This window comes from Nannospalax galili, unplaced genomic scaffold (genome assembly GCF_000622305.1).
Source record: "Nannospalax galili isolate Female #2095 unplaced genomic scaffold, S.galili_v1.0 scaffold433, whole genome shotgun sequence".
Lineage (NCBI taxonomy): Eukaryota > Metazoa > Chordata > Mammalia > Rodentia > Spalacidae > Nannospalax > Nannospalax galili.
This window is the reverse complement of record NW_008338715.1, coordinates 998,880-1,012,868: the sequence shown is the minus strand read 5'-3', so window position 1 is coordinate 1,012,868 and position 13,989 is coordinate 998,880. Positions and strand designations below refer to the sequence as shown.

Genomic DNA, 13,989 nt, shown 5'->3' with positions numbered 1-13,989 from the left:
AAGTGTTATAAATTTTACACACTGTCCAAAGTTATTCAATCCAATATTTGTTTTTATATTAAAAATAATCTTATTTAAGAATACATTATGAATATTTATCTATTTAAATCAATAATATCTTAGGGAGATCAGTATACAAACATACAAATTTTAAATGTTATTTCACAGAATTATTTAAGGAAATTATTTCCTCGAAGAGTGTTTTGACAACTATTCATGACCATTTTGAAAACAACATTGAGCTATTTCTAAGAATAAATTCTAAATGACAAAGACATTTAGCATATTACACTTTAGATAATTACCTTGTTGAGGACATTGATCTAATAAAGGAATATTTGTCATTCTGTATGTTGATTTAAAATTTCTTATGTTTCAACAGACATAGAGACAATGGTAAGGAGATTATAATATTAAATTGAATAATTTCAGGCAACCTCAAAAGCATCTTTTCATTATTAGAGAATGAAATCAATGGATGCCTTGACCTCAACTTTGTATTATGAAGAATTGTTTACTAAAATCATCTGACGTTTCTCTTTTACTTATGGATTCTTAATTTCATAAGAGATTATTAAGGAACAGAAAAAAGTGTTATTGATACTTATGATGACTATGTGTTTCCTTCTTAAAGTGTGAATATTAACATAATATTATAATTACAAGATCTAAACACACGATATCAAAATAATAACCAATTTGACTTGCAATAATCAGAAAAACTGATGAATCAGTAAAAATTCACTTTGAAACAAACTCACTGTAGTTACCACAGTAATAGATGACAGATAATTGCAGATTAAAATGGAAATAATGAGATTGTGTTTCAATTTAGCTGCATCTCCTTTCAACTCCAGTAGCATTTCTCAGGCTTACCCATTGGCTGGATGAGCCCAGCCCTTGCAGAACTATTCTGTGCATCAGAAGGCACTTCATAGCATCCCTGGCATTTATTTGCTTCATAGTCTGTATCTTGTTCAGGGTGGCACTGAATCATTAGTTTGAACTATTTTGCATCTATTGCCATAATAATTTGATGCAAACATAATTTATTGCTCTGAAAATAAACTGATCAAAAAAGAGCCTAAATTTTGAAGAATATGTATGCTATAAAAAAGGGAATGATTTGAAAATCACATTTATTTAATGAATATGGATACAGAGTTTATATTAATGGGATATTAACATTTGTACTTTTTCTTCTTCTCTCCCTCCCTCCCTCCCTCTGTCCCTCCCTCCCTCCCTTCCTTCCTCTCTTCCTTCCTTCATTCCTTCGTTCCTTCCTTCCTTCGTTCCTTCCTTGTGTGTATGTGTGACTATATGTTTGTCTGTGTGTGTACTATCAATCAATATCTCACAATGTAGCCAATTTTGTTCTTAAATTACCCATTTTCCTGAGTTCGTGTTTCACATGATGGAATATGTGTAAGCCATCACATTTTACTAGAACATTTCATGTACACAGATTTTAAGTTTAATGTGTCCTAATCTCCTCTGTGAAATATATATATAATATTGTCTCAATATCAATTTATTATTTGATCTTCTCCTCAAAAATCAAATAGATTTTTATACTGCTCAAATTCTCTTCTCCTCTTCCTCTTTCCACATCTGTTCTTGTTTTTAATTCCTTTTATTTATTTTCACCCTGAGAGATATGGAATTATAAAATACAGTATTGCATTTTAAGCATTTTATAGTAATGTGTATCTTAAACAAAATCCTGTAGTATTTCATTAAAGCTGATATGATATTCTAAGACCTATACAATTGATGTACAAAAACAAAAAACCACCATAATTATATACTGATAAATATTTATAACATGGTTTTCAGTGGCAAAAAGAAATAAATATTAATATAAGTTTATTTATCCTCAATAGAAAAATAGTTTCTCTAAATATACTACCTAGGAAAATTGAATGGACATTAAAATGTATACATGAAAATTTTAAGTATCTTTATTTCAATATTGTTAAATGCATTAAAATATTTTAAGTAGTTTGTCTTACTTTGATATTTCCATCAGTTACTTTTTCTTTCTTTTTCTTTATGGATGTTTGCATGTGTGTGTGTGTGTGTGTGTGTGTGTGTGTGTGTATGTACATGGTATACTGATGCACATGATTTTCTATGTGGTTGTATGTTGAGACCAGAAGCTGACAAAGGCATAACTTCCTCAATTTCTTCTCCACCTTAATTAGTTTTATTCATTCAATTAGTTACTCATTTCTATAAACAGGGTTTATCAGTCAATCTGGAGTTTGCTTCTGTGGCATGACTGGGTGGCCAGTGAGCACCTGAGATTTACCTGTCTGTCTCTCAGAGCTGAGTTTAAAAGTACATGCTTGTAAATGGGTGATGGGAATCTAAATTCATACTTTCTCAGAAAACATATTACAAATTATCCTTCTCCAGCACAACAGTTTTTATTTTACTGTTTCCCACATATATTAAATTGGCAGGTAAACAGTAATAATCAGAGAATTTTGAAGAAAATCAAGTAATTTTTGTGCAATAATAAAGTGACTACATTGTTTATACAATGATTTTTAAGTACAAGTATTTTCTAATGGTGCAGGATTCACTATTTTTCTAATTTCATCTGTCTAGCTAAGACGTGTTAAGTCTTGGTAGCTTTGAATGTTTTTCCCTCTATAAATACTACAATAATAGCACCATGAACACTTGCAATATGGACAATGCACAATGACATTTCTAGTGATAATATAGTACATTTAAGCACAGGTTTACATAGCTGGACATGATGATAGAAGTTCTATTACATCAAAAGGATTTTGTAGGTTGACAAAGCATGACTAGCTTTAGAAGATCTACAAATGCATTCAAATGCCATGTGGAGGACATTTTAACATCATTTCAAATATTATCCCATGGTATTAATAATGCAAAACACTGCTTTAATATAGCATAATGCTATACTAGTAAAACAAAGAAACAAACAAACAAACATAAAGAATGAGAAGTGTCTGGTTGATGTTAGCCAGCACTTGATGGTTCAGAATCATATGCTTCCGTTCGTGTATGAGAGACCCCCTTGTTCATTCTCCCTTCTGCTTTACAAACATTTTAGCCATATCAGTGGCATTAATCCTCATCAACACTGCCTGGATAGGAGAAGGGAGATGAGGGACTAATAAATATTCATTGACTTTTGTTTTGTTAGTCTTATCATGTGCTCTGTTTTGTCCCCTCTGTTTTGTCTATTTTAAACAGTCTTAATAATCACTGATGTAGGGACTATATATGATCAATATATTTGCTTTTGTCAAGAGGATAAACATTTTCAAGAGATAAAATCTTATGAAGAATTGTCTCTTAGAGTTTTAATTTAATTATTTACAGCATATAGAACAGCAAATTCTCCTATGTGTGCTTGAAGAGAATATTTAATTATATATAATGACTTCCTTGATAAGAGAATAAAGCTATTTGAATTAATGAAATATACACATTTTCATTCCAGATTCAGTAAACTGTTGTTTTAGTATTGTAAGACACCATCCTCTTAACTGTTATAGCAATCCATTCAACTTATATACAATGATAAAATATTAAATTCATTGGATTTTTCTCATTTTCTGAATAACCAATGTCTGACAAAGCAGCTTGGATCCTGCTCTTGACTAAACTCTTAGGTTTCAATTTATCAATAGCCTCCTGCTCATGATTCTCCTGTCAATGACAACTTACTCTACTTATACATGACAGTAGAGCTATGTCATTGCTACAACAATTGTTCAAATTCAATTCTTGTATACAGACAGGATAGCAAGATTCAGGCACAGAAGATGGCAGGCAGGAGCATCTAAGATTAAATGCTACTTTTATGAGCCAGGTTTTAATCCAAAACCTCAAAGGTCTTAATTTTTCCACTTTCATCCACATATGCATGCACTGAAAAAACTGAAAAAAAGATACACTTTTATGAAAACAATTTTAACCAATGGACACAATTCTGAGAATCCCCCCCTTCACTTTTTCACGTTATACCCAAACTTGTTGTCAAGCATTAGAAAACAGGATAGCAAGATTCAGGCACAGAAGATGGCAGGCAGGAGCATCTAAGATTAAATGCTACTTTTATGAGCCAGGTTTTAATCCAAAACCTCAAAGGTCTTAATTTTTCCACTTTCATCCACATATGCATGCACTGAAAAAACTGAAAAAAAGATACACTTTTATGAAAACAATTTTAACCAATGGACACAGAATCCCCCCTCCCCCCCTTCACTTTTTCACGTTATACCCAAACTTGTTGTCAAGCATTAGAAATTTTCTTAATATGGCAGTTTGTGCATTTGTTTTATGGTTATATTTAGCATTTGTTTTCTAGAGATTGAATTTCTATGAACGTTTTTTTCCCATCACAGTTTCTAGGAATAATATTTTTACTATTCTATTGTAATATTTCATAGGTTTCATGCCATTAATACTTAGATACTGGATAAAAACTCATTGAGAGAGTTATTATCAGGGTGTTTCATGAGTTTGTTCTTGACTTTTGTAGATATTCTCCTTTATTTTCCAATCAGTCCTCAGCAAATAGACAACTTATTTTTTTTAATTTTTAAGATGAAAAATGTTGTTTTTTTAACCTTATAATTATGTTAAATTTACTTATTTTGTTTTATGTCTATGAGCATTTTACCTGTGTGTGTGTAATTGAATCTTTGTGTGTAATGCCCATGTAGGCCAGAAGGCAGCATCAGATCCCCTGGCACTGGAGAAATCTACAGTCCTTAGCTGCCATGTGGGTGCTCGGAATGGAATCCTGGTCCTCTGTAAGATCCCCCAAGTGCTTTAACTGCTGTGCCCTCTCTCCAGCCTTGATTTTTAAAATTATTTTATTTTATGTGTATGATAGTATTAATTGCATATGTGTAAGTACACCCATGTCATGCAGTGCCTAGAGAGGCAGGAAGTGGGCATCGGAGCCCCTGCAACTGGAGTTACAGACAGTTGTTAGCCACCATATATTTGCTGGGATTCAAACCCAGGTCCTCTGTAAGAACAGCAAGTGCTCCTAACTGCTGAGCCATTTCTCCCACCTCAATTGTTATTTTTTTAGCCCAGAGTTTAGCAGGGGCCAAGTTCTTCTTCCAGAGAAATGGATAACCTTCAGTAATCCATGGAACTAAGTAAATTATAGGAAAAGCTCACTGGTTATGTGGGAAAGCTGGTTACTTTTATTCTTAGACAAATAAGTAACTGATTATTTCTTTTTTATGGTTTACTTAAAATATCATCTTGATAAATACTCTTTACTAATTAGAAAACTCTGGTTAGAAATATATCACAGTAAACAAGAAAATATGTGACAAATGCATCAGGTTCTCCACAAAATCAATGTTATTGGAGCTGGCCCAGTTCTCAGTAGGGAATAGAATAATGACTAAGGATCCTAGGATTTTGAAGCAACCGACATATGACCAGCATTCTTTCATCTTATTCTTCTGGTCATAGTAAATAAATTGAAGAACAAAACATCTGAAAGAGCAGTTTAACAAGGAAAGAAGATCAGGTATTAACAAAGGAAGCACACACTGGAGAGACTTTGGGAGTACAAAATAAATAAGGAAGAATTTGAAGAAATAAGAAAAAGTGAGTCCATGGTGCAATAATACTAAAAGTATTTATACTATTTTGAGGACCCAAAAGAAATGAAATTAGATCACAGGTAGATAACACAAAAAAGAAAAATAATAGAAATAATAACCATTTATGAAGGGAGAAACAACAGAGCAGATCGAACTGAATATATGATTACATATTACCTTAATAAAAAAAGAGACATTGTTTAATGCAAATAATTTTATTATATATGTACAAGTAATCTGACATTGGGTAGAAGAAATACCTACAGTATCATTTTAATATAAAATGATAAATGACTTTAATAAATTAAAATGACCATTTTTACTGAAAAATTAAATAGTAGTTATGTAAAAATAGATTTAAATAATCAGGAATATTTTTAGTATACTGTTTTAAATATAACACAGATGAGTTCCTTGAGTGACAAATAAATAATGAGCAGAGCACACATGTCTTAAGAATATATGATTTGTTGGTTACTCTGAGAATGGAATAAGCAAAGTAAGAAAGGAAATGTTGGTGTTTTTAAATATGTTTCATTATCAGTATGAACAAAGAGAATGCTTCATATTGTGATATTATTTGGTGATAAGTGATGGTACCCTGTTGCCTTTTATTGTGATGAGCAATGAATTCAGTGAATTGAGGTTGTCAGAATGACAGTGATGTCCAGAGAACTGCTCAATGTTCATAGTACATGAAGGGATGAAGTGTGGACGGTGGCTTAGTGGCTAAGAGCATCCTAACATTTCTAATCCTTACAACAATATTTTAACCTTTGAATTTGCAGGTCATTTGATGTCAGTTATCATGGTTTCACAGGTTAAAACATTATTAATTTTTTTATGTAATCTAGTTGGAACCACAATAGGACAGTTAAGTTTCACAAATAACAATTAGGCTAAAATAATTACACATAAAGAGTATATAATAAAATACAAAGACTTACAACCTTAAAGAATTCAATATTTAGTTCTAGTAACTTTTATTTCATAGGATTTAATAAATTTTGTCTTGAACGTGCAAACAGAAAAGGGCACAATTGGTTCCACTGAGATTGTACTGAAAAACACATCAGAGGCAGGGTCCAATATATTCTTGGACTGTGAGAGTATAAGTTGCACCATATAGACATGAAATTAGATTCCTGCCAGGAAAGCTTAGATTAAGCTGTTACCTGGGAAATCACTGCAGAGAACTGAAATTTTGGAGTATGGTTTGCTGTTACACAGGACTAACCACACCAATTGTGCTTACAGTTTCTTTTGTTTTATATTACATTCATATAACATAAGTAGCAATATAAAAACTTGTCAAGAAAACATCTTTTCCACAACACAAATGCCAGAACTCTGCCAATACGTTGTTATTTCAATTATTCAAATCTTAAACATTGTGTTTGATGTACAACATAGCAGATACTGGCTACAGGAAGCATTAACCATGCAGTTGTTAACAATACAGGCTAAAAAAAGATGAGGCTTCATTGAAAGCTGCCACATATGGACATAGGTTAATTGATTCCCTTGATCTCATCCACATTGGTGTCTGAACAACTTTCTGTGCCCCAGCAAATATGTAAAAAATGATCAGAAAAATTACTCACTCCAAGGTCACCTGAGCCACAGCGTCCATTGAACTGTATCCATTTTCCATGAAAATCTCTGTGTATCGGCCCATCTTGATTGCTTCCAACCATTCACCTACTGACCTATAGGCCCCAGAGCCCAGAGGACCATGTTCTGCCAACAAAGTAGATACTCTAAAACACATGAAACATAAAAGTTAGAAAACAAACAGTGTTTTATTTTTGTCATTGAAATGTTAAATAAAATTCAGTAGATCTTTGTATATTCACAGGGAAAAATATACAAATGCTAACATGAAATAAATACTTCAAATAAAACCACAATTAAACTGAAGTTTTTATTATATATAATGAATGTGGACTTATTATAGACCAGTAATATTTCTGTGAATCAAAATAAGGTTTTAAAATTTTGATTATTGAGTTGGGTGTGGTGTTATATGCCTTTAATACCAGCACTCAGGAGGTGGGAGGTAGAGGCAGGCAGAGCTCTATGAGATTGAGGACGGAGTAATCTACATAGCCAGTGCCAGGTCAGCTGGGGGCAGGGGAACTCTGTCTCAAAACAAAAAACAAACTGAAACAAAAACAGAACCTTTCATTATTGAATTTTTTGGCTTCAAATAACATTTGTATTGTCAAATTTTAATTTCTAGATGAGGTTTCCATGTTTCTCATATGACTATCAACCAAACATCGCCAAAATAAAATTCATCATTTCTTCCATAAACTATCCTGTTGAAATGTTTCCTACTATGGTATATCATACAATAGTCCAGCTCTTCTTGGCACTCATGTTTCCTCAGAGATGATCATAATATGTGTCATTTATGCTATTTAAAATACAAGGGACATAGGCCAGTTCTCTCCCACTTATCACTAAAAGCAGATGTATAGGAAGATGTATACGAAGATGTATAAGAAGCAACATATAGAATAATTAAGAAGATCCAGTCTCCAGATATTGTTAGTAACACCTAAACAGAATTTGAAGATTCAGTTCTTATATTAATTTTAACGACTTTTTGCTTAAAAATATATACTGCATCAATATTACAGAATTTATGCAGCTTCCTGAGTAAACTTTCTTTTGCTTAGATCATGTTACTAGGCATCAAATTCTGTTTCCAGGAAATTTTTCTTTGCTTTAAAAAAATAGACAACTGACTTTCAAATACAGAAAGTATTTAAAGTATTTAATGCCTGCTCGAGGCATTAAAATAATAATCTGGAGATTTTCTAGTTTACGATCAACTTGATTTTTATTACAGGGAACATTTCAATAATTGTTCTAATAAAGAGAAAAATACACTTTATAAATATTTGACATAAATGTATTCATGTTATAATTCAGAAAAGTAGAAATATGGTTATTGGCTCATACAAATTTTTTTTCTACAAAATTACTCATTTATCAGGTTTAAATCTTGGACAAACTGAATGCTAAATGATTAAACAATTATCTTTGCACAGTGGATAAGAGCTAAAGAGTCTTCTCCAGGTGCCAGTCTTCATAAAATATGAGCACTAAAAGGCACTCATCTATAAGAGACTAACACTAAAACATGTTCTAAAGAATTCTAAATCTAATCACTTTTAGATATCTGTTTTAAAATAGAACAGTGTTTATAGAGCCCTTCCTTATGATCTTATAATCTCATTTTGTCTACCTGTATCCATCCTTCAAACATATTTAGTGTTACTTTCTAATGCTACCCGAATATTTTCATAGTGAGTATTTTTCTGAAAGTGGCACATTATACAATTAAGTAAGCTGTAAGTGATTTTTACTATAATCACTTAAGTTTTTTCATTACAAGAGGGAAACACTAGGTAAAACTGTAGTTAAATAAATTAATGTCATACAAATTCATATATTAATATATAGAGGAATATCATAGTAATTTAAGTAATAAAACATTTATTGCAATTGCCTGATTAGACACACCCAGGAAAATTACTCATTTCTGGCTTTGTACCTGCTCGAGGCATTAACCAATGTCTTCAGGCTACTTGGATTTCGTATCAGCTTGTCCAGCATGTTGACTATTTCCTCAAACTTGGGCCTGCTATTTCGATCCTTCTGCCAGCAGTCCAGCATTAACTGATAGAGAGCAGCAGGACAGTCCATGGGGCTTGGCAGGCGGTAGCCTTCTTCCACCGCTTTAATCACCTGCACAGAGCAAACAGAATTAAGCCCTACACCACAAACTTAGTACAGAAGAACATGAAAATTTTTTTCCAATCTACTTGCATTTTTATTCTTACTTTAGACCTAACAGTCCTATGACTATTTTTATAATCCACAATTGCTTTCATTTGCTGCAAAATAAGACAATATAAAAGAAATGTACTATCACAACATAATAAAATAGTTTTTTTCACAGGTTATAAAACTAAATGGTGATCATGTTTATCTACAATCTTGGTGAAGGATGATTTGTAAAACTAATTGCCATAAAATACCATAGTTCATGTTTTATTTATTCTTGGATTCGGGAATCAAATACGGATTATATATTGTAGTGATTTTTCTGAAAACTTAATATCTTTTTAATGAAAAAGTATGTGCAGAGTCATATTTTCAAGCAATAGAATTGAATTTTATTTCAAAAGAGACTTTTGGATGGTAAATGATGGAAGAGACAAAGGCTAAATTATCATAAATGTCTCATGTATCATTTAATAATGTCAAGGTCTGACTGTTTATTACAATCTTTGAATTTTTGTCAGGAATATGCAATGGGTGTCTTGGAGCAAAGGCATTCAAAATATTGATTTTTAAACACACGTGTGACCGTTGGTCTTATTGTGAGTTTTTTTTTCACATTGTTGCAATATTACTGCTGACATCAAAATCTCTAGCCCAGAACAATATTTGTTCATTTTAAAACAAAACAAGGGACCTTTCGTTCATTTATTAGTTCTTAGTATTTGGGTAATACTCCAAATCAGTATTAATGAGCATGTTTCTCAAAATTTTATTATGATTATACATTCAGCAAATTACATCATATTATCCCCCAAATAGTTTAGATTTAGTTCTGGAAATAGTCAAAGAAATCAGCATAGGAACTTTACAAAAATATTATTCAAGGACTGGAGAGAGGGAAGTCTCTTGATAATAAAGGAAATGATGTGTGGTCAAACCTGGTGACTGGTTGAAAGTTTAACATGTACTTTTAATATGTGTGACTTATGAGTAAAGAGGAGGGAAGAGTAAGGATCAAACAGATTTAAGCCCATTGCTCCAAGGTTATTTCTGTTATCTTGAGGTGAGCATATTTATAAAGAAAAAGTAGTATCAGGTAAAATTTGGAACTTCTTTTACATGAGGGGTGTGGGGAGTTCCAGATGGAAATGTGCAGAAATCTGGCTGGAGCATGGGAGACAATTGGGGTGCTCCTAGGAATGCTAAGACATCAGCACTTAGCCCCAATATCAAGTTACTGCAGTTGATCTCTCTCTGAAGGGTAAAATAGAATAAATTTCCCCATATATGTGATATAGATATGCTTTTCATGCAGAGAGCTACTGATAATCCCATTTGGGTAGAAATATTCTGAAAATCTGATACCTTTACAATTTGTTCCTGAACACTGCTACACAAAGGCTATCCATCATTCAGAATCAAGTGCCATGGGATATATGTAGTAGTCTTTTAAGGCACAGGTGGAGCACCCACTTGGAATTATGTTCTGAAATGGTCTTGTTTCCTACTAGCCTGGAATTCTATTTTAAAATATTTTATTTATTTTTTATGTGTATGAGTGTATTACCTGAATGTAAGTTGTGAAATGCTTGCAGATGTCAGAAGAGGATATCATATCCCCTGGAACTGGAGTTTACAAATTGCTGCTAGCTGCTATGTGGGTTCTGGGAATGAAACCCGGGTCCTCTGCAAAGCAGCCAGTGCTCTTAACAGCTGAGCATTTCAGCCTTGTGGCCTGGCATTCTTGGAGAATGTAAAATGGCTGTGAGCTATGCCACAGGCACAATGACATAAACCTAACATATATCAGCTACACTCATCCTTAGTACAGATACGTAAGAACAGAACGTTCTGAAATCTTTTTTTTCTGTAAATATGTATGTATGCATGTATGTGTATGCACTTACATGTTCATGTGTTCTTGTTTGTGTGCATCAGAAGCTAGAGGACACTGAGTGTTGTACTCTATCACTCTCTGCTTTGTTCCTTTGTGGTGGGGGCTATGAACTGGAAGCTCAGGTTGTTGGATCTGATGGCAGCCAGCAAGCCACAGGGATCTCCCTTCTCATCAGTGCTGGGATTATAAGCCTGTGGAGGACCATACTTACCTTTGTGTATGGGTGTCCGGGTTGGGACTCAGGTCCTTGTGATTATGTAGCAAGTGCTCTTAACCCCTAAGACAGAACCATGATTTCCAAATTTTGCAGATAGAAAACTCAAGGTTCTGCAATTGAGTAATTCTCTTTGCTTTTAGAGCTGAAAACTGATAGTGGGGAAAGATTCATATTTAACCATTTTGGCAGTCCTATGGCTTTTCAAAAGCATCTTGGTGCTGCCCATATCAGTGTAATTAGAAAAGATTACCTACTTCTTGGAAGACATGAGATATATACCATAGTACTATGTTTATGCCACACACACACACACACACACACACAAGCTCTCACCCAAACTAAGATATTTTGAATAGTTATAGTTATTTTGGAATATAGTGTACTGATCAAAGGATGTGTCAAAATGTAGATTTTGTCACTGAGTGGTAGGAATATTGTAGGGAAATTTAAATTTCAAATGCATGTTTCAGTGAACCAACTTTTGCCCTGAGCTCTAGTGTGAATGTTGTTAGGTTTTTGTTTGAAATCTAAATATGAGTTATTCTGAAAAAAGAAGTTCTCTGCCTAGGGCTTTTGAATATATTCTGGAAGTAATTTCATATACCATAGAAAAAATTTCAAGTATATAAACTTTGTTAAAAATTATTGCTGGTTTTCAATGGTTATTAAAAACATATTGAGCGTGCCTTCTTTCTAGCACAATAGACATAGGCCAATAGAATTCCAGGTTAAAAGAGGTCTTGGAAGACATCTGTTTAATTGGTTCCCTTTAGAATCACTGAAATTTAACAAGAGCTATAGAATACAAGATGACTGGCTTTTGTGCCCAAGATTTTATTTTTGTTACTCTTACACACTAAGATGTAGGAATCTTGAAGTAAAGTATTGAGTTTATTCATATATAATTTTGGCAACAGTGATAAGAATGATCATGAGTGTACCAGTGCCTAAAATATTTACTAATATTAGAGAGGAGCATTATTCTTAGAAAAATCAATATTGTTTGGGGCATTATGCTTATTTTAGATATTATTAGACTAAGATAAGATGTAAAAGAAATTCCTATTAAATCTTAGTTATCTGCAATATTTGACAAAGATCCAAATTCCTTATATTCCTACTATAGTAGATCACAGTATGTTTTCTCTATTTATTAAAGATTATTGCAATAAATTAATAAGCAAATATTTTATTACAGATGATGACACATAAATATAGCATTCATATCAGAAGCTATAACAAAGGAGGGGAGATAAATGTGCAGCCATTAGAGAAGTAGGTTGAGAAATTTGGAAGTCAAATATTCCTGCTAGTTTATTCACAAGACCAATCACAACAAAAATAATAATAAAACTATTGGATTAATATTTGCAGAAAAAAGCAGATAATGAATTATCTTTAAAAAGACAAATGATTCTCACAGAAGAGTGAAAAACAAATTACTATAATGACTTTGAAACACTTGAAAATATTTTATGCTTAGTAGAATCCAACTATCCACAAATTCAGTAATAAATACTAGAAAACCGCACTGTCTCTAAATCAGAAAATGTTATGTAATGAAACAGTTCATTGTGTTTTTCTATTTGGTTATGAACTCTATCAATATATAAAATGATTTCTACTAGAAATAAGCTTAAACTACCTACAGGATATTATCATAGCTTGTAGATATGAAAACAGACTTCATGATCTGATATTTACCTACAATCATCCCAGTTACTCCACTTAATTTTTATTGTTCATTGCAAAAGTTTTTCTATATGGTGGCAACAACATTAATGAGTCAAAAGAAGTGCATTTAATTTTGTCTCCCGGACACAGTGAAAATTCTCCTCGGGGGAGATTTAAATTATGCTGCATGATTTGTCAAGGTAACAGTTCATGTTGGGAAAACACCCTTCTAGTATAAGTCAGTATCATTAATGTAGATAATCTAGGAAATAGTACCTAAAACTGTGGAATAAGCACTTCAATTTTGCTTTCAGAATTTCTTTTCCCAATAGAATCAGTCATCTTTATCTATAAATATATTTGATCTGTCATTTTCTTGGTATCAAATTTAACCAGAAATTGGGGCATAACACCCTTATGATAACTAAAAACTGAATAAATAGCAGCATCAACTATGCACTGCATTAAAGGGACATACTTTAGAAAGATTTGTAATTAGATGATCATTTGCTGTAAATTTTATATAGATTAAAAAATCTGTTCAAAATTAAACTTTTAGCTTTTATTCTTATAAATACTTAAAACATTAATGAATTTTCTTCTATTTTTCAATTTTGTCGAAATGCCATTATGTGGAAAAAGTTCAACTCACTAAAATGATTTAAATAAAGACAAAAATCTAAAAAGATATGAGGAATAATAAAAATAATAAAGACAGCATCAATGACAGCAACGTTGTATGATGCAACCATGTCAAGTAAGCTACTAAGCATCAAATAAAT

General features: G+C 32.4%; 1 protein-coding gene across 8 annotated transcripts in view; it reads right to left on the bottom strand.

The window, feature by feature from the left end:
• Epha5 (EPH receptor A5) overlaps positions 1-13,989 on the bottom strand; it is a 378,563-nt gene that overhangs the window by 1,683 nt on the left and 362,891 nt on the right. For 6 of the 8 annotated variants that reach the window (XM_008833254.2, XM_008833253.3, XM_008833256.2 and 3 more), the window contains 2 exons: positions 9,187-9,380; positions 7,226-7,381 (listed from right to left, as the gene is read on the bottom strand). In XM_008833254.2, the coding sequence (XP_008831476.1) occupies positions 7,226-7,381; positions 9,187-9,380 (350 nt within the window). Of the gene's footprint in view, positions 1-6,597; positions 7,382-9,186; positions 9,381-13,989 lie in introns of those variants that run through there. The other 2 variants (XM_008833259.2, XM_008833261.3) reach the window with 1 other exon arrangement.